This window comes from Cebus imitator, unplaced genomic scaffold (genome assembly GCF_001604975.1).
Source record: "Cebus imitator isolate Cc_AM_T3 unplaced genomic scaffold, Cebus_imitator-1.0 Scaffold48, whole genome shotgun sequence".
Lineage (NCBI taxonomy): Eukaryota > Metazoa > Chordata > Mammalia > Primates > Cebidae > Cebus > Cebus imitator.
The window spans coordinates 6,081,125-6,102,826 of NW_016107363.1; the positions used below are offsets into that span (position 1 = coordinate 6,081,125).

Consider the following 21,702-nt stretch of genomic DNA (forward strand, 5'->3'; position numbering starts at 1 on the left):
TAGTAGAGACGGGGTTTCACCATGTTGACCAGGATGGTCTCGATCTCTTGACCTCGTGATCCACCCGCCTCGGCCTCCCACAGTGCTGGGATTACAGGCTTGAGCCACCGCGCCCGGCCCACAGCAGCCATCTTACTGGATTTTTACTCCTTTTTAAGTCAGAAGAGACTGACATCCCTAGCTCCTAGCACAATTGCAAATGGGTAAATTAATACATCAAGCAAAACACATGGAATTAAAAAAAAAAAAAAAACAAAACATGAAATAATCATCTATTTTTGGCAGTGGTGAAATCTTTATTAAAAATTCTTCTCTTGGTTATACACTATGAAAGCAAGATTCAAATTTTTTAAAATCCACTGTGAAGTAGGATAACCTAAAAGGAAAAGGAGTTAGATTCTGACTTCAGAATAAACCAAGACACTCATTAATTTCTTCTTTTCTAAACTCAGACTTTTGCTTAGCCTTGTCTTAGGATTGTTGGTTAAAGAGATCTCACAATTTTTAGTTCTAAGGTGTGATAATTCAAAATAAACTACATCATCACTTACGTTTGAATCATGTATCCTCTTTCCTATCGTCAATAAAAGTGAAACATAACTAATGACATTCCTTCGTTTAAAAAATTTTAAGTGTAAAATATCCATTAAATATGGATCTTATTGATCAATATCTGTGGAATCTTATAGAAAAACGTCAAAAACCATTGGTAGAGTGAATTTTAATTTTTCTGTAAATTTTCTGCCAAATATTGAAAGAACTTTATTAATATAAAACATAATATTGAATGCATTTAGTCAGTTTGACAATTGTGTTACTTTAGCAGGATTGACTCATACCTACCTTTACATTTCTTTTTTAGATGTTTATGGCTACATTGCTTGTAATAGCAAAAACCTGGAGACAAACTACTTGTGTACAGTAGGGAAGTGACTCAATAACCACACAATAAGATATCATTGCAGTTTTACCAAGAATGATCTGCTCTGCCTGTGATGGCCTAGAAAGGTCTCAAAGCTGTGTCAGTCAGTGAAAAATAGAAACCAAGAATGCTGTTTCAGTATGATCTCATTGATAGAAATAAAAAAGATAGTTATCTACGTATGATATATGCATACATTTTTTTAAGGAAACACAAGAAACTTGATAATTACCTTTGAGAACAGGGACTAATGGAGATAGGAGCAGTAAGATAAGTCTTTTACTTCTAGTTTTATATCCTTCTCTATTACAGAATTTTAATTTTCCAATTATATTCATGATTTATGTCAATGATTGTATTATGTCCGAGTAATTATGGGACATTTCTGGTTTCTTCTTTATACTTTTCTGTACTTTGAAAAATTCTAAGACTTGTAAAATTAAAATACATTTCTCTGTTTAATATCAATATTTTAATTAAAATATTTAATAAGGAAATCAAGAATTATTAGCAAAGTCTCTGTATAAATATTAAACAACTTTTTAATTTATGGTTTAATAGGGAAATACATAATATATGGTTATCTATGCTATATCAGTATGAATTTTGAGAGACTTCAATTGAACTGTGACTTTTCAGATACTTTTTCACTACTGGTGAACTCAGGGCTATAATATCAATGCCCTCCATCAACCCCCAAGACACTCTTTCTGTCACATCACCCAGTTTTTACTTTCAGCACAGCATTTATCGCTACCTGATATTTTCCTGTTCACTTGATTGCTTCCTTATTGCTGTCTTGCCCACTAGAATATAAGCCTGAAAACTGCAGGATCCTATTTATTGTTGTATTCCTAGCACCTAGCTCAATGCTTAGTACTTTCCAGGAGCTCAGTAAATATTTGTTGATTGAGTAATTAAATGAAAGAATGACATACTAGCCAAATGATTTGAGCAGATAAGGGTATTTAGCAATAAATCATCATCATTGTAATCAGAGCTACCATTTAGTAGTTTTTATTGTGTTCTAAGCACTGAACCCTTTACATAGTTTATACATTTAACCCTCTTTCTCACCTTTTTATGTAGATACCATCATAATCACCCTTTTATGATTCATACATAACTGTACATATTTGTGGGGTACAGCATGATATTTCAATTCATGTATAAACTGCATGTAATAATCAAATCAGAGAAGTTAACACATCCATCACCTTGAGCATTTATTATTTCTTGGTGATGAGAATTCAAAACCTTCCTTCTAGCTGTTTTGAAATATACAATACATTATTGTTAACTTTACTCAATAATCACCATTTTGTAGATGAGGAAACTGAGGCTTGCAAAGATCAAGTAGTGACCTGTGGGCCTGGGATTTGACCAGGCAGGCTGCTTTCAGAGCTGCATTCTTAACTGCTGACTCCCTTTAAGCAATTTCTCATTACCATAATAGTTTTAAGCATCATTTTCCTAGAAGGCCTTCTTCTCTTCTTCTCTTGCCCTATTTCCAAGCCCAAATGATGGAAATTATCTACCATGGCTCGTAAACAAGCTGTGCTGGTTATCCAAAATGGAAAGTTTTCTTGAAATTATAAACTTGTTTCCCTAAAAAAAAATTTATTTGCTCATTAAGAGTAAAGAAAAAAAGTAGGCCAATTCTGACTTTTTAATAAATTAAGAGTTTATGAAGAAAAGCAATATCCTGTGCTTTATTACTTTTTATCATGTCTAAATATCCTAACTTTACACACAAATGATATTTATACATTGTCTAAGGCCCTACTCCAGTTAAGAGGAGAAAAAGATCTAATTTTAGTTTTTAATATTATTTTATTGCCTTTCAAAAAGTATCTTAAACTTTTTATTAATGAGGTAAAGCTAAGGTCTGGTTTTAATTATTTACAAAAGTTGAAGACATTTTAATTGCGCAGGGCCCTTCCTGCTTTAGTCATTTGCCTATTTGCTTTTCTTTTCATTGGGCTTTCTGGGTTTACAGTCTTACAGTCCTCCAACAGGCCTAAAAAAGCTTTTAATTAAAATACTTTGCATTGGGCATGCAATCTCAAATTAGCCACAGCTGCCCTACATTCTGCATGAGCCTGCTTGCCATGTGTGTGTTACCTGCCTGGTACTGAAGCCACTTCAGTTTGCCCTGCTCCCTTTTTCCTGCCCTCCCTGGTCCCCACAACTCTATCCCCTCTGAAAATGGATATTATGGTATTATGTTCTGTGTTGGATTCCTCATAAACCTCATTAGTTCTCATCACATGCACTGAATTATCATATTCATGCAGTTTTGATACTTAATTTATATAATCATTAATAAACCCAGTTTTTCAGGTAGCAAAACAAAAATTTTAAGTTAGATAGCTTTACAAAATTGCAAAGAAAATAAGTGGGTATGGGAAGAATCTGCTTCAATGACCTCCTGATCCACAGAGGGCATCATCATATGTGGTTAAAACACACACACACACACACACACACACACACACACACACACACACACACACACACACTAAGAGGCATTCGGGCACTTGGCTTCTGAGCCCCCTGCTCTGAGTGTGGACAGATCTCTAAACATTGTAAGCCTCAGTTTCTTCTTCTGTGGACATGGAATATAATACTGCACAGGTGATTGGAAATTGCAGAGACTGAGCGTGTATCCTGATATTCATCACCCTTTAAGTCTCAAGTTGAAACTTATTACTCTGACCTGAAAGACTAGATACCAATCTCCTGTTAAATACACTTAGAACTTTTCGAACTGTTCCTTCATAGCTCTTATCACAGCTATAATCATGTAGTTATTTATAAATTACTTGCTTTAACACCCATCTGCCCCTTTAGACTCTGAGCTCTTTGAAGGAGGTGGCCATGTCCACCTTACTCCCTGTCTTACACAGTAGTAGAGCAATACCTCCCCAACCAAGTGCCTAGTCACTACTCAAAGGGTGTAAGAAGAAACGCATAAATGACTGTGAACAGACTTTGTAAACTGTTACACGGTATTCATGATGAACGATATAAATAGCATGTTTACTAGGTATTCGTAACATATTACTCCCTACTGGGCACAGCATTCAACATGTTACATGCATTGTTTCATGTACTCTAATAAAAAATGCCATGACTTCAGTACTATTAGTATCCCAATCTTCTGGATGAAGAGGTGAAGTTTAGAAAGGTTAAGTACCTTGTCTAAAATAATACTGCTGTACAAAATCAGCATTTTTTGTATTTGATACATTCTTAATAACAATGCATACATACTACAATGAAAAGTAATCCAATTCAAAGTCTGGACTTTTGGTACCAGCTTTAATTCCGATTTGATTGTTAATAATAGATGTAAGTCCTGAGCATGACCCCTCAGTGATTAGAGTTAAAGATTCAGCAGGTTTTTCTGGTTAAGCCTTGAAAACTGTGCAAACTTAAATGACGATAATAATTAGAACACTGTATCTTGAGACAAAAATGAATATTTATTTTTCTAAAAGACAATTAGAGAGTAGACCCTCAGGTTTTACAATCTAACTACAAAGGCATGTACCTCTCAGTAAAATAGCAAAATAATTAATGGTAACATCTCTGACCTACACCAAGTTCATTTTCTGCAAACTCAAGAAAATGAAATGCCTAGAGCATGACTTTAATCTAATCTTGATTTTTAACCTCATATTATGCATATTGATATAAGCTCTTAAAAGAACTCCTCTTAGAATTCAAAAGCATGCGTTTCTGTTTGTAGTTTTCTTTTATTAAGATTTTTCTCATTATGGAAACTTCGTCTCTTCCACTTTTTATTTTAGAAACCAAAGTTCTAAATTACTTTTCTTAGTAGATGTTAATTAGGACCCGATTATGATAGATGCATGGCACAATACATATTTGTAGAGGTAATTGTGACAATATGATTATACACAGATTTATTAAAGTGAAGCAGGATTTAAGAATTGGTGTGTTCATTATAATAACAAGTTTAATGAGGTCTATTTATTAAAGAGACACTAAATAGTGGAATATTGGTATACTTTGTGGAAAATAAAATGTACCAAAATGTGCAAAATTTTTAAAAATAAACATTAAATATGCTGTGGTAGATTACTCTTTAAAGGAATTCCATAGTAGATAGGATTATGAAATATAGAATGTCTGTTTTCTGTGATTTAGGGGATGATAACACATCAGGTGTGGGTGTATCTTTAATAGACTCTGGGTGTCCACTACTAAGCAAGAGATTCCTCTAAGAAATTTGAAGTATTTAGGAGTTTTAATTTTGTTAATAACTATGAACTGATTAATGTGTTCATTTTGTCAAATTTTAGTTGGAACTGTGTCAGTATGATTTCTAATATACTCCCTCCCCACAAAAGTTCTATTTAATTTTTATTTTTCCATAATTTTGGTGAGATTTATCCATTGCCTACAGTGTGCTAAGCTGGGCTCAGCTGATGGAGGTATATACAGTGCCAAATTTATGGTCTTTCTATAAAGAACTTACATTAATTGAGGGGAAACTTGCTTATAGATAAAGAATATGATAAAACTTCAGGAAATTTTTCTTGTAAAATATTTGAACAGAAAAATAGGCCCTTGTTTGAACATTGAGTTCCCAGGATTGGAAGAGAGAAGAAAGGCCCTGTGCTGATACAGAACTCCTTCCCAGGCCCACACCATGTCCCAGGTAGCCCCTCAGTACTCAGCAGCCATTTTTCTCTGACAAAATTAACATTTGAGAAATAGCCTAGAATTTGTTCTACTTAGTCACAAAAGGCAGAAATATTGACTATAATAGATTTTTCCAATGGGTCTGGAATGTGAGTGTCATTTCTTCCTATTGTCAATTGTGAGAGACTAACTTTTATTGACTCCGATTGGATATCTATAAATGGCTGGTAAAAAAAAAAAAAATACAGATACACACATAGCCAAGTCTATGTGGTGACACTAGGAAATTTCACGTGCAGTCCGAAAAGCAGCTGACTGTGGTGCCGTAGCACTGCAGCTGTTGAGAGCTTCATCATTTATGTGAACATCAGCGTCTTGTTCATTGTTATCCCTTCTCTCCCATCCCTCACATCCTGGAGTTGCCTAGACCTGTCCGGTCTTCCTTTTTGATTCACACATAAAACTCCCAGGTAGATTTCTCTTAAAATGAAATTCAAACCTTAGTTAGACATATTTGAGTCATTTAATCCAACTTCCCTTCTGACTCATTTCATTTAACAATTCATTGATTTTGCTCAGCAAGGAACTATTATGTGCCTATTCTGTGTCAAGCGCTGGGCTAGGTGCTGGCAGTTCAGGGTGACAAAAGCAAGCCACTGAGTTTATATCTACTGAATCACACATTAATTAGAGAATCCCATGGACACGTGTAAAAGTTCAATTCTGACAAGTTCTATGAGGGAAAGTTTATGGAAGGGCTTATATTAGAGGAACTTACCTCAATCAGGAAGGTCTGCAAAGACTTGTCTGAGGAAGTGATATGCGAGCTGAGGCATAAAGGCCAAGAAGGAAAGGAAAAGCCTTCATGCAGGAACAGCATGCACAAACCGTCTGGCAGGCAGAAAGAACTGAGAAGGCCCATCTGCCAAGAGAGCAGAAAATGAAAGGTATAAGACACTAAGACATGTCAGAACATGCAGGGTTTTGTGGGCAATGTTAAGAGCTTTTCGTCTTACTCCTGAGAGCAGCAGGGATGTCATTCAAGAACTTTAAGTGAAGGAAAGAGAATGACTCAATTAGATTTATGTTTGTATAAAACCTCTCTGTCTGCATTTTGGAAGAGGGGTGGCATGGGACACCAGACTGCACACAGGAAGTCACGTGAGAGGCTTTGTCATCATCCAAAAGAAGGAGGATGGCTTGCTTGGATGTCAGTGCTGGTGGAGGAGATGGAAGGAAGCAGACATGGATTAGATATGGAGAGACTGGGGGAAGGTGTCAAGTATGACACCTGGGCTCTGACTTTTCAAACCAGTTGGATTGTGATTCCATTCATTAGACCAGGTTTCCAGTTTAAGGTGCCTTTGAGACACTGAAGAGGAGCTGGTAAAGAGGCTACTGGATGTAAGGAATGGAGCTCAGAAGAGAGGCCTAGGCTAAGAGATATAAATTAGGGAGTCACCTGATGTCTGAATCTGCCTGACAGCATCCAGCGTAGCTATCCAGACTTCTGCTTGAGAACCTTCAAAAAGACAGAAAACTTACCACCTCAACAACCAGACATGTTTAGAGAAAGATGACCCTTATATTGGACTCAAAGCTTCCTGAAGTAAATTCTACTCATTAGTTCTGATTCTGCTCTTTAGACAAATGGAATTTCTCTCCTACCTAATAGGGCTTTAAGAATTTCAGGAAAACTGATATGGTATATAGCTCCTCACCACTTCAACGTCTACCTCATATCTTCTGTCCAGCAAAAATTCTTTCAGTTCACTTCAGCAATCTAGCCCCTGCCCATATCTTCAGATTTATTTATTACAAATGAAACAGATCCACACACCCATACATACACACACTACATCCAGTCAGACCTAAATGTCTGGATCTTGCTGAGTATGGTATATTTTCACAAACCTGTGTGTCTTTTCTTATGCCAATGCATGAGAGTGGTTTTTAATCCCCCAATTATGTAAAATTATAGCTCTACAGCAGAGGCTAATGAGACCAACTAACTAGCTATAGGAATTTTTGCAGGGAGTAGGTCAGACAGGAGGTGGCCAGTAGCTCATACATGTCCAGGACTGGTGGGCAAATGTGGACTTACTTGTGGCCATCATTGTAATATTTAAGTTTGTTCTGTCCTACAAGTGGGTCACAGCAGAAGGCCTTCTGGTTAAGGGCCATCACTCTCACTTGCCCTGTTAGTCAGAGGATGCTAATTGCAGTCACAAAGAACCCCTCAGTTGTAGTCCAATTAGGAGTTCCTTGGGAAGCCTTTTATGTGGTCATTCAGGGACCTGCATCTAGTGGCTTCCCTGGAGCCCTTAAAGTCCTCCATAAGATCTTCTACATCTTGTCAGGAGGTGAGGGAATAGAGAGCATGGGGCATTCTGCTGGGGGCTTTAGGGAGCAGGAAATGGCTGAAACTTCTCACAGTCCATTAGCCAGAATTCAGTCACATGGGTCCGGCGCAGTGGCTCACACCTGTAATCCCAGCATGTTGGGAGGCCGAGGTGGGCTAATCACCTGAGGTCAGGAGTTGGAGACTAGCCTGGCTAACATGGTGAAACCCCATCTCTACTAAAAATACAAAAATTAGCCAGACATCGTGGTTTGTGGCTGTAGTCCCAGTTGCTCAGGAGGTTGAGGCACGAGAATCGCTTGAACCCAGGAGGCAGAGGTTGCAGTGAGCCGAGAACACGCCAGTGCACTCCAGCCTGGGTGACAGAGCAAGCCTCTGTCTCAAAAGGAAAAAAAAAAAAAATTCAGTCATGTGGCCCATATAACTAACTGCAGGGAATGCTCAGAAACATAATTTAGCTGTGTGTGCAGAAAGGCAGGCAGCAGGATTTGGTGAGCACACCTGCCCTATGCTGAAGGTGACACCGTTTTGCTGTCTTTCTCCCTAAAACCTTCAGGGATTCCTTGTTGCCTACCAAATTTAGAATAGGCTCTTCACATTTTAAGGCTCTTTTCAGTTTGACCCTAGCCTCTTCTTCCAGCTAAATCAGCCACTTCCTGACTCCCAAGCACACCCTGCCCTTCCCTTCTTCCATGCCTTTACTCCAGTACTTTCTTCTGCCTAGGGCATCCTGCTTCTCTTATGCTTGAAATTGTATCAGTCATTCATGGTCCATGAAGAGATCACTTATTCTTCACTCCCGATGGTCTGCCTTACGTTGGTGACCTGTTACTGGTCTTATCCCTGTCTCCAGGCTCCATTTTGTGTCACAGCCTCTAAGAAACGCCTAAGACAGTACTCAGTTAAATATTTGTTCAGTTGAGTTGAATAATTTTATTTAAATTATTTCCTTAAAAAGAAAATAAGATGTATTTTTATAGTAGCTTTTCCTTTTTTTTTTTTTTTTTTGAAACACTTTGTGGTAGTTGTTCTCAAATGATGGCGAGTATAAAAATTACTTGGGGGAGCTTATTAAAGGTATTGTGACACCTCCAAGATTTTAATTCTATACATCTTATATCTTTGATGTTGGGCCCTCATATCTGTGTTTTTAATAAGTGCTGACGGGGGAGGGAGGATTTGGATCCCATGGCAACTGGACTGGATTTTCAGAAAGATTGCAATGTGATGTTGGTCATTACATCCATTAATGGACTGTTATTACCTTCCTTTAACAAAACAGATCAATTCGTTAACAGAGGAACAGGTAGTGCACGGAACAGTAAAAATCAAGATGTTTGTCATATCGCCTTTGGATCCAAAGTTCTTGGGCCACCTCCACTCTCTGGCAAAAGGAATAACATGAGGATATCCAGCGAGGTAGGAGCAAGGTTTGAAGAGTTTATCTAAGTACAATTGACCTGGTAAGGGAAGACTTTCTTCCCCTTGTAGTGGGAGGGAGGGAGAGACAGACAGACAGACAGACAGACACGACATGACATGCCAAAAGCAGAAGGCATGAATAAATTTGGAACAGAAATTCTGGATTTTAAAAGACTTCAAAAGAGTTTCTTTTGTGTCACGTCAACATAATTAACATTTTCAAGTATTCTTTTCATTAAATATGTTCACAAAATTTAAAGGCAAATATAAGTGAGCATGTTTTGCCATCTCCTTCAGAGAAAGAGTTGGATCATAACTAGACACCTTATGATGAACAGATTCTCAAATGTTAGGTTTTTTATTTTTAATTTCCTCTGAATTTCTGACATACACAGTGATTTTTAATTCATCTTCTACCTACTGAAGATGGAGTGTAGCAAATAAGCACATTTTAATTTATGTGTCTAGGAGACTTGCATGTCTTCTATTTTATCTCATTATTTTTCTCTTTCCATTTCTAGTTTTCTGTAATAATTTCCCTTTCCCTCACTTCTTAACCTCATTTTCTCTAGTTTTTTTTTCTCACTCTTCATTGGTCCAAATATTATTTTGTCTATGTAGCTTCTACAGAAAACAAATGTAGTGATTATATTTTAAAATGTACAGATTCATTCCTTATCTTTACAGACAGTGAGATCCATTGGGTCCAAAAATAACCGATCATGCCAGCCGTCCACTGTAGAGAAGTGTGTTAATGGTACAGAAATGTCAGCCTTACTGATATCTGAGTCTGAGGAGCAAGGAAATAAAGAAAACATTCACCAGATAAAACAGACTATACCTATTCATGGTAAGAAAGAATCATGCATAAAGATTGATAGCTAGTGAAAATAGTGAGAAATGTTCTTGTTAAGATAAATCAGCAGTTATATTCAAGTCTAGATCTTATGTCTAGAGAATTGTCATTTAATAATGAAAAGGGTGGTGGATTTTGAAATATGTTTTAAATTCTCTTATTAGCTTCTAAAATCATTCTATTTTCTCCGCTATTTCAAATTGCTATAATACCCTAGGTTTTTATTTAATGATAACTGATGCAGAAATAAAATAGCATTCCATTATCACTATTTTTGGAAATGCCATGTGTGTTTTATGTGTTCTTAGCTTAATTTTATATTTTAATTAATCTCTTCCATTTGTAAAGTACTCTTTCTTTTCTCTCACTGATACAACAACAAAAATAAAATTTAAAAAACCCTGTACGTGAAAAAGGATTTTTGTCTCATTTTATAGATAGAGATTTAAAGGCAAGCAAAGAATGTGAAATTTAAGTTCATCTTATTTGATTCAGAAATTGTCACTATCACAGAAAATTTCCCTCTCGAAGTATGAAACTGAGATAAGGAAATTAATAAATAGATTTCCAGTCCCAGCTGCCTGTCAGTGAGGCCTTGATCAAGTTTTTTAAATGCTGTGAACCTCAGTTTTCTCCTCTGTACAATGGGAGTAGCATTACTACTGGCACTAATACTAATAACAAATAGCAGGTGCCTCAAAGGGTCATTTTGAGAATTCAAAGGAAAAACCAGTTAAGTGCATAATATTGCACCAAGAAATTCAGCATTCAGGAAATGTTAAATACTGCTATGATTATTATTATTGCAAAATTAAATCATACTTAAAAATTCTTCTTCAGGTTTGACCTCCATTCTCCAGGGCTCCTTTGGAAGCTGCTCTCTAAACTCTTGTTGAATGTATAATTATCTACGCTTCCTGTTTTAAAGGAAGAATTAGTTTTTCTGTGTTGGCTGTCAATTTCATTTTTTTAAATGTTTTTTCATATACCATGTAGTCTTATTAACATTAGTAAAATTACTTTAGCCCTCTATAAGGTTATACTACACGAATAGAGTATGTCAATAACTTTGAAAGCCTGATAGGATCCCAATATTGGAATAGGAATAAATGCCTATTTTCTATGAAGTTGTATTTTTGATATACTTTGTGTCTTCATGTTATGTCAGAATTATACATGAATATTCTCATTATACTGATAATTGTATTTACTGAGTTACTTCAAGCCATGTAGCACTTTCTGTTCTGGCTTTTGTTCTTTGATATGAAAATGTAGCAGCCAATCTACATATTATGCATCCGCATCCCCCTCAAGAACCATCAGCAGATAAGAATAATAACAGAAGAAGATTATGGTTAAAAAGCACCAGCAGAGAAAGGACAGAGACACCCAGCGGTATGGCACTACTTCAATCCTATCTTATAGCTGTATATTATTCAGGGCAATGGAATCTGTCTCTGCAGGTTGTAAATTTCAAAGGATTATGAACCAATCCATTTAAAATATAAATGTCTGTTCTACAAGGATTATGGAAATCAAATTTTCTGCAAAAGAATTGCTTTAGAGCTCTAACGGAGATTTGCTGGATTAAATAGACATAGACGGTACCACAGAAATAAAGGAATTCCTACTTTTACTCTCAAAGACTAAATAAGCTTAAGTTATTGTTTTTGAAAAAATGGCCCAAACGTGATAGAAGTTCCCACTAGTAGACTTTACTAAAATTGAACTTTATTATAATTTTTATGTTTCATTTGTGTCTTTTTAAACTGGGCTCTTTTCAGATTGTTGTTTACACTTGCTGTCTCTCCCTTTGGATTCTTCACCATATGATATATTGTAGGTTAAAATTTCTCAAAAATATAAGATTCCTGGGTTGGCTGAATTTTAGCCTGCTAGGTTTCATGCTTTTCATTAAAAAAATAGATAGAAAATTAATTTTGCAATAATGCCTTAAGATCCATTTTCTTAACATGCTGCTGAAAAAAGCTTGGTCAAAAAGAGTCTCATTTATTAAGAATTATAATTTAAAGAAAACTCAACTTCACTTTATGTGGAACCCAAGGAAAAAATATAAGATCCTTTAAAAATTTTATGGGTTTTGGCATTTTTTTATCACATATTGTAAAACTTAAATCGAAAATATCCCTGTGCAAATATCAAAGAATTTTAAGGTGAACCTCTATAAAAATGCAGCTTAAAACAGTCTACTGAAAAAAAAACTGCATTCAATTCATAGTGTTACTTCTAATTTGCTTTTAATCAAATAGTAAAGTATACCAAAGTAAACTGTTATTCAAAATTTGCTTTTTATAAATTTCAAAAGAAGTAATAATATGGAAAATGTTCATTTCAATAAAGGCAGCTCTTCAGGAAATAGTAGGAATGAAGATAAAGCATCAACTGTCCTCACTACTGTGTCCCAACAAGGAGCAGAGCTGTTGAACTCCATCACTCTAGGACCCCAGTCTCCTGATCAGTCAGGTTGGCATCTTCATTACACCATATCTGGTAATAATTAATAAAATATAAATATGGCAAATATTTCAAATCCAGTCATTTTGAAAAGTGGTGATGCAGCCAATTTGCTAAAATGTGTAAGTTTTTGTAAACCTCCTTATTTAACCTCAATTTTATGTCAAACCTTAATGGATGAAAGAGTATTTTTTTATTTTCAAGTTTTAATGGTCATCCTTTTCACAACAAAAGTTTAAAACTGACGTTTTCCCATGACACTGTCACCCTCCCCAGAGATGATCAATTGTTGCATTTCTCCAGTCCTCTTTATAATAGAGGTGGTTGGAGCTGAGAGCATTAAGCCCAGCAACATATCTTACCTAGCAGGTGTGTGCTACTTTTACAAAGGCAAATTGTTTTTGGGCAAGGGGAAAAAGAAAATAAATGAAAATTGTTTGTGGTTTGTCAGTCTTATTTATGCAATATTGAAACCTTCATTAAAATGTTAGGCGCAATTAGTGTCTCTAGCATAAATCTGACTGTGTAGAAAAACTAATTAGATGTTTAGGTGATCATTCTTGCATTTATCTTGTTTGCTGCAATATTGTGATTACACAGTAATTTACATATTTTTCTAAGAAAACACACCAAATTATTCATTACAAATGATATGGAAATACTTGAGGTAAAACTGCAAATTCCATAAAAAGCATGTGGCAGTGAGATAATTAGAGTTAGTTTGGTGTAAAACACCCTTTTTACTTTGACTTTTTGACAGTTTATAATATGTTTGGTAATAGGTCATACAAATTGTTTATAAGTGCATAATGAAGATTCCTAGTATCTTTTCCTCCGTTTCCTTCACATGTCCATATACATAATGCAACCTATTGGCTTTTGTAACATTTTTCAGCTCTTGTAAAGCACCTAATTTGCTTGCAAAGGACCTGCCATGTACCCAGCACCATGCAAAAGAGTTTGCTGTCCAAAATAGGGGAGCCCAGTGAATGAATTTAGTTCACTGGCCCACAGCTACAATGACCCAGGACCATATGCCCCTGCACCCATCTGTGAAGGTGGGCAGAAGAACTACACTCAGCCTGCAATTGGCCATATGCCTGTAGACTCATGTCCCTCAGTATATGGAAGCCTTGTCCCTGGTAGATTTTGTCTAAAAAGTATGCATTGATCACCTTTTTTACAGGCAAGCTATATTATGTAATGGTAGCCTTAAGTTACAAAACAGATAGATACAATTGTGTTTTAGTTGTACCATCAAAGTTATTTTTATTACAGATTTTTGTGCGTTCTTTTGCTTTTGCTTTTGCATCATGGGCTTTAGGGTTCCAAATCTCTTTTGGTTACTTTTATTGTGATCATAAATATAATACAATTCAAGAAGCAGGTGTAAAATTACCATGACTACACTGTGGTTCTGCAGGATTTACCAATGAAATAAGCTGGAAAAAAAAAAAAAGCAAACTTCAAGAAAAATAGACTACATTGAGAAAATGCTCAACTTTTTCCTACTGTCATTCTAAAGAAGAAAGCATGCTTTTAATGATATCACTATCAAGATCTGTCCTTTTCAATTTGTCAGGATCATAGAGCTATAAACTCTATCTCAATGTAGTATAAAAGATTGAAGTCTTTAAAAGTTTTTATAAAAATCTATATTTCCCAGTAGCAGTGTACAGTATTTTAAAGAAAAAAGTTATATGCTAAAAGATTTTTCATATCAAAGCATTCTCTCTTATAAACTTAAAGGCCTTTTTCACCTAGCAGAATCCACTGCTCGGATTAGCAAATATGTCTGTGTATTTACTATTACTTGAAAAGTCTACTTGGTTTAGCCTGTGAATTGTTCTGTTTGAATCAGTGGAATGGAGAGGAAATGACTGCCAACCTTTTCATGGTTTCCTCTCCTCCATGATTTGTAATCTGAATAAAGATCAGATATTTTGTTTAAAGAAGCTGGTTAAGTAATCTGTCCTCCTGCAGTTAAAAGGAGATATTAATAACTCAACTCCTTTTAAATTTGGAAGACTTTCCCCCTCTGGAATGTTAAATTAATAAGGTTGTCCTATAAAGAACTTGCTGCAAGACAGGTGATAATTATTTCAGACTTATAAAATTCCTGATCAGTGTTTTAACTCATATGGAGAGGAAGTGCAAATGAGTTGCCCGTAGCTAAAGGCACTGATATATGGGTAGAATGTTTAGCAGGTTACAAGATGGTGGATTAATTGCCTTCCTTGGCTTTTGCATTATTTGATAAATCTGTTCTGACAACAAGAAATTTTAGCCTAACTACCTGCCTGAAATAACACTTTTATGGAGCACTACTCTAATTTTTGTCATCTTTTCCAACTATCAGATGAGTGGATCTTTCCTGAAAATGCTGATCACATTTCATATCTGGCATCTAGCAGACAGTCTCTACTTCTGGATGATGACTCCTCCAATCTGTCACATCTGTGTCTGGAAGCCAGCAAGGACAGTGAACATGACCAGCAGGCAGAGGAATCTCAGAGTGTTCCAAAGGACATTTTCACTTTTTCATCAAGACCACGATCGGCACCTCATGGAAAGACTCAGACTATGTCCCCAGAGGAGCTCTCATTTATTTTGGATCTAAAAGAGGATAACAGTGTGAAAAGCAGAGACGCCCAATCAGAGGATGATTTTTACGGTGGTGACAGCAGTGAAAAGGTACACTCCTTGATAAGTGAAGTAGTCTTGAAGCACAGTTGTTCCATTAGCTCCAATAAGCACTAAAACAAGTTGAAATGAAAGAGGGAAAATCAACTGCTATTTATAAAAATGCAACAGATTGCCATGTCAGTCAACAGTTGCATTAGGTTGTTATGGTAACTTTAAACTACCGTCTTTTTTTTTTTAATTAACAGTCAGCCGATTTCATTTTTAATTATAGAAACCAGTTTTTGGTTTCTTTCTGTTTTTTCACTTTAATCTTTGTCTCACAGAATGAAAAATGATATGCAGTTTAGAGACATGATAGCAAGACCAGTAAAACATTGAGAACACATTGTTCTGGATCTCTGGGGAAATTGTGTTGCTAAGCTTTCTAAATTGATGGTTTTCTGGCTTCCTTACTCCCCTGCCATCTTTTCACCTTAGACCTATTAGGACTCATTATTTTCCATACGGTCCCTGAATTTGAAGAGTTGTGCCAATTAAAGTTGAGATAATGAGTCATGGATTAGTGCTGGGACTTGCCTTACAGGAAGCTGTTTGGAATTATTTAGAATACAAATATATCCTATAAATTCGTAAATTCATAAAAAGTTTAAAAATATGTCAAATCAAACTGAATATAGTTTAGAAATATTTGTTTAAAACCTAGTACATTGATAATGTTTTCCCCATATGAAGTGCATTTATTTGTGGAATTTCTTCAGCTTTATTTATAATGATGGTCATTCATGCTTTCTGGAAAAAAATATTCCAAAAGCAGAATACAATCAGCTTTAGGGTTACTGAAAATGTACAAAGCATTTCTATATAGATATTATAGAAATAACTAGAAAACCTTTTTATATGTGCCCACAAAATGTTTTTATAACTGTAAGTAATTGAGAATCCCTTTTTGGACAGTGAGGCACAGATTAAGTCCATAGCACCAACCTTCAGAGGCCGCTGAGAATATAGTGGGCTTGCTTAAGCAGTAATTATGGGTTTTTCCAACTTTTAATGAGTTTCTTCAGCAAAGTGCATGGAGGATCCTTTTTCATAATATTCTTGCTTCTGAGTGTGATGAAACAATTAGTCATACCAAACATAAACCTACTCAAATCCTTTTATACATAATAGTACATTTGATGCTAGCATTTTAAGTGTTGCTGCTGAACACATTTGTTCCTTTCACCTTTAATAACATAAAACTATAAAAATATGGACATATGTCTTCAGCACCTAATAGTGTCCTCATCCCACTGATAATCCTTCCATGGTATTAACTGGCTAATTCACTTCATTTTATGAATAGAATAGGCTCATCCCCTTCCCACATGCACAGCACCATCTTTCTTACTACCCCAAAAGCATCAATCTAATAGTGAGCATTTCATGGCAGATGGGAAATGGTAATTCTCTGGAAAACTGTGAGGGAAGTATTATGGGTAACTGCCCTTTAAATAACACCCCATGAAGGACTTACCTTTTCCATCTATAGAAAGGCTAAGCCTTTAGAAGAAACAATAGAGAGTTTCATGGGAAAATGAAGAATAGCAGCTCTGAACATTTTAATTCGATATCGCTTAATGCTTTCTTTTGTTGTAGCTACTCTGTCTCTGACATACTTCACCGTTTATTATGCAGATGTATATTTATTACCAACTACATAAAATTGAAAACAAATTTATCATGCATTACCCAAGCTTTCACTGGCAGGGCTATCTGGTCACTGTGCCATGCCCATCAAGGTGACCAGTCGCATATGGCTAGAGCCTGTGGTGAGAACATCTCATTGCCACCACTAGCACTGGCCAACCTTTAGTCGGAGCCTATTAAGAGTGGCAGCCGGAGAGAGGGGAGAAGCTTGCCACATTATCAAGCTTTAGGGTTTGTTTTTACAGAAACTAACAAGATACAAGCTAAGATACAAAAACAGGACCAACAAAAATGTAGGCTATATTTAAACAAGTTTTAGAATGTGCAATGACCTCTTTGTAACAAAATTGGATTTTTTCTTCTATTGTATTTTTGGTCATTTCTTTTCCTGGAGGATAACTTCTTTTATTTATTAATTGTATAAATCAATGGGAAATTAGGCTACATGTTTACAATGTTTATTTACATATAGTCTTTGAAGAAAAATCAGTTTAGTTAATTAAGGCATCCTTACTATTAATTGCATTATTTTAGAATGTTATATCCTTACCTTTATAATTATACTTCAGGAAAACATAATGTCAAGTTGTAAATAATGGTGGACAAGTGAATAACAATTATATTACTTATTGTGCTTGAAGTTTATAACTTGCAATTAAAAGACTTTATTTGATGTTAGGCCACTGAGTATTTTTAAAGGAAAATTAGATGTATTCAGTAACATATAAACTAGGCAAAATTAAATCATATTATTAGGATAGAAGAAAAGTACACATACAATAGTAAAAGCTAATTAAAATTAGCTTTCAGTGACACATTGTCTTTGTAATTGAAGTTACTAATCATTAATTCACAGCTGAGAGCTTACTGTTGGAGCCTCAAAAGTATGAATTTTTTGCATATACTCTTAACCTTACTCTTTGCTTTATTATATATTTTATCCCTAGGCAGCCTATATACTAATATTTCTGGTACTCAATTAATTTTGAAGTTGTTCTTATTTGAAAAATGTACTACAGAAACAATATTTCATGAGCTATAAAATCAAGACTACCATGTAAAATGAATTTTTTAGGAAAGCTATTAAAATAGAGTGTCTTTCATATTATTGCAACATCTGAAAGAAACAAACGCATGCAACTGTTATTGTCTCTATTTTATATTTTATGTTATTATTCCCATCATGGCTTCTAGTGTATACACTTGGTTTTGCAACTTGAAATCATTAGCCTTATATTAATATTTTATTATTCCCATACTTCAGGTTTTTACCTAGAAATACTACCATATTTTCCCTGAATTCTGGTTATGTATCACATATTGAAGCAGATATTTGCGAGGACAAGTAATTTGTCTTGTATAATAGTCCAAATTGGGACATTTGGACCCCCAAAATTCTTCGTATTTGGACATGAATTATGTGGACTGACTACCTATAGTGTTCAGATTAGCCAGAAGGCTTTCGTATCTTCTCTCCATCTAACTCTATGGAAGCCCGCAAAGAATAAATATATGAACAACAGATTAAAAGGACCATTTTAGTCCATCCTCCCAGCTTTCTTGCTGTCGTTACTTTCAAGACTTTTTTTTAGTGGTCAGTAGTTAAGCTATATTATATTATATATTTTTGATAGCATATGTTGCTGGATTATACTATAAAACACTCACCCCTACATACTTGAATAATGATTTTTTTTTTTAGATGGAGTCTCGCTCTGTTCCAGGCTGGAGTGCAGTGGTGCAATCTCAGCTCACTGCAACCTCTGACTGCCTGGTTGAAATTATTCTCCTGCCTCAGTCTCTCGAGTAGCTAGGATTACAGGCATGCATCACCATGCCTGGCTAATTTTTGTATTTTTAATAGAGATGGGGTTTCATCATGTTGGCAAGGATGGTCTTGATCTCCTGACTTTGTGATCCCCCCACCTCAGCCTCCCAAAGTGTTGGGATTACAGGCGTGAGCCACTGCACCCAGCCAAGTAATAATTTTTAACTGCTTTCTTGCACACACGAACACATAAGGAAAGAATATTTAGTCCACAGTGGTCTTCTTATATTTCTGTGTAGTTTTAGATACTTTTAAATTTTAGTTTATGTGTTGGGAAAAAATGGAAAGAGTTTATTTTAATATATTGCCTTGCATTTTTATTCCTATGTATTATGAATTAGAACATAACATACTCTGTATACCTTCCAGTCAAATTAATATTTATTCTGTATAAGTAATCTTTTTAGGCTGTTCACACCTACATGACTTTATTATTATCTATTGAAGCTTTTCTCTAAAAAAGTCACAGATCTCTTGGTTCTTGTGACTTGGCTTTGCTTTGTTATAAGAAGATAAAGAAGGTTACAAAATGCTTGTCTATTTGCAATCTAATATTCGCCATTTTTGCTAAATGATAGAAATCTTACAGATAAGGATTTGGTTGAAGATAGTAGTTTTTACAAGAAATCTTTAAAGTGTTGTCAGTTAAAAGAACATGAAGTCAGATTTGCTGGCAAAATGGCCGAATTGGAACAGCTCTGGTCTGCAGCTCCCAGCGAGATCAACGCAGAAGACAGGTGATTTCTCCATTTCCAACTGAGGTTCTCTGTTCATCTCATGTGGAGTGGTTGGACAGTGGATGCAGTCCAAAGAGGGCAAGCCAAAGCAGGGCTGGGCATTGCCTCATGCAGGAAGCCCAAGGGGTCAGGGAATTTCCCTCCTCTAGCCACAGGAAGCTGTGAGAGACTGTATCGGGAGGAATGGTTTACTCCAGCCCAGATACTATGCTATTCCCATGGTCTTTGCAACTGGCAGACCAGGAGATTCCCTCTGGTGCCTTCACCACCAGGGCCATGGATTTCAAGCACAAAACTAGGGAGCTGTTTGGGCAGACACCAAGCTAGCTGCAGGAGTTTTTTGTTTTTTGTTTTTTTTTTCATACCCCAGTGGCACCTGGAATGCCAACAAGACACAACTGTTCACTCCCCTGGAAAGCGGGCTGAAGCCAGGGAGCCAGGTGGTCTGGCTAGGCAAGTTCCACCCCAGTGGAGCCCAGCAAGCTAAGATTCACGGGCTTGAAATGCTCACTGCCAGCACAACAGTCTGAGGTCTACCTGGGACACTGAGCTTGGTGGAAGGAGGGGTGTCCACCATTGCTGAGGCTTGAGTAGGTGGTTTTAACCTCACAGTGTAAACAAAGTCAATGGAAAGTTTGAAGTAGGTGGAGCCCACCTCAGCTCCACAAAGCCACTGCAGCCAGACTACCTCTCTAGATTCCTACTCTCTGGGCATCTCTGAAAAAAAGGCCAGTGCCCCAATCAGGGGCTTATAAATAAAACCCTCATTTCCCTAGGACAGAGCACCTGGGGGAAGGGGCAACTGTGGGCACAGTGTCAGCAGACTTAAACATCCCTGCCTGACAGCTCTGAAGAGAGCAGCAGATCTCCCAGCACAGAATTCGAGCTCTGATAAGGGACAGACTACCTCCTCAAGTGGGTCTCTGATCCCCGTATATCCTGACTGGGAGACACCTCCCAGTAGGGGCCAACAGACACCTCATACAGGAGATTCCTGGCTGGCATCTGGCGGGTGCCCCTCTGGGACAAAGCTTCCAGAGGAAGGAGCAGGCAGCAATCTTTGCTGTTCTGCAGCCTCCACTAGTGATACTCAGGCAAACAGGGTCTGGAGTGGACCTCCAGCAAACTCCTGTAGGCCTGCAGCAGAGGAGCCTGACTGTTAGCAGGAAAACTAACAAACAGAAAGGAATAGTATCAACATCAAAAAAAAAGGACTTCCACTCAGAATACCCATCCAAAGGTCACCAACATCAAAGAACAAAGGCAGATAAATCTGCAAAGATGGGGAGAAACCAGTGCAAAAAGGTTGAAAATTCCAAAAACCAGAATGTGTCTTCTCCAGCAAAGGATCACAGCTCCTCACCAGCAAGGGAACAAAACTGGACAGAGAATGGTTTTAACGAATTGACAGAGGTAAGCTTCAGAAGGTGGGTAATAACAAACTCCTCTGAGCTAAAGGAGCATAAACACCTCTACGCAAATAAACTAGAAAATCTAGAAGAAATGGTCAAATTTGGACATACACACCCTCCCAAGACTAAACCAGGAAGAAATCAAATCCCTGAATAGACCAATAACAAGTTCTGAAATTGGTGTAGTAATTAATAGCCTACCCACCAAAAAAAAAAAAAACAAAAATCCAGGACCAGATGGATTCACAACCAAATTCTACCAGATATACAAAGAGGAGCTGGTACTATTCCTTGTGAAAATATTCCAAACAATAGAAAAAAAGAGAATCATCCCTAACTCATTTTATGAGGCCAGCATCATCCTGATACCAAAACCTGGCAGAAACACAACAAAAAAAGAAAATTTCAGGTCAATATCCCTGATGAACATCAATGCTAAAAATCCTCAATAAAATACTGGCAAACGGAATCCAGCAGCACATCAAAAAAACATCCAACACGATTAAGTTGACTTCATCCCTGGGACGCAAATCTGGTTCAACATATGCAAATCAATCAATGTAATCCATCACATAAACAGAACCAATGACAAAAACCACATGATTATCTTAATAGATGCAGAAAAGGCCTTCGACAAAATTCAACAGCCCTTCATGCAAAAAAAACTCTCAATAAACTT

At 36.4% G+C, this 21,702-nt stretch overlaps 1 protein-coding gene across 6 annotated transcripts in view; it reads left to right on the plus strand.

The window, feature by feature from the left end:
- The window catches only part of CFAP20DC (CFAP20 domain containing), a 288,204-nt gene that overhangs the window by 162,669 nt on the left and 103,833 nt on the right, over positions 1-21,702 (plus strand). For 3 of the 6 annotated variants that reach the window (XR_001824890.2, XM_017527405.2, XM_017527407.2), the window contains exons 8-12: positions 9,241-9,377; positions 10,068-10,230; positions 11,512-11,631; positions 12,598-12,720; positions 15,071-15,405. Coding sequence is in view for 5 of the 6 variants with exons in the window: in XM_017527405.2 (XP_017382894.1) it covers positions 9,241-9,377; positions 10,068-10,230; positions 11,512-11,631; positions 12,598-12,720; positions 15,071-15,405 (878 nt within the window). In the remaining variant the exon portion in view is untranslated. Of the gene's footprint in view, positions 1-150; positions 204-9,240; positions 9,378-10,067; positions 10,231-11,511; positions 11,632-12,597; positions 12,721-15,070; positions 15,406-21,702 lie in introns of those variants that run through there. The other 3 variants (XM_037738075.1, XM_017527406.2, XM_017527412.2) reach the window with 3 other exon arrangements.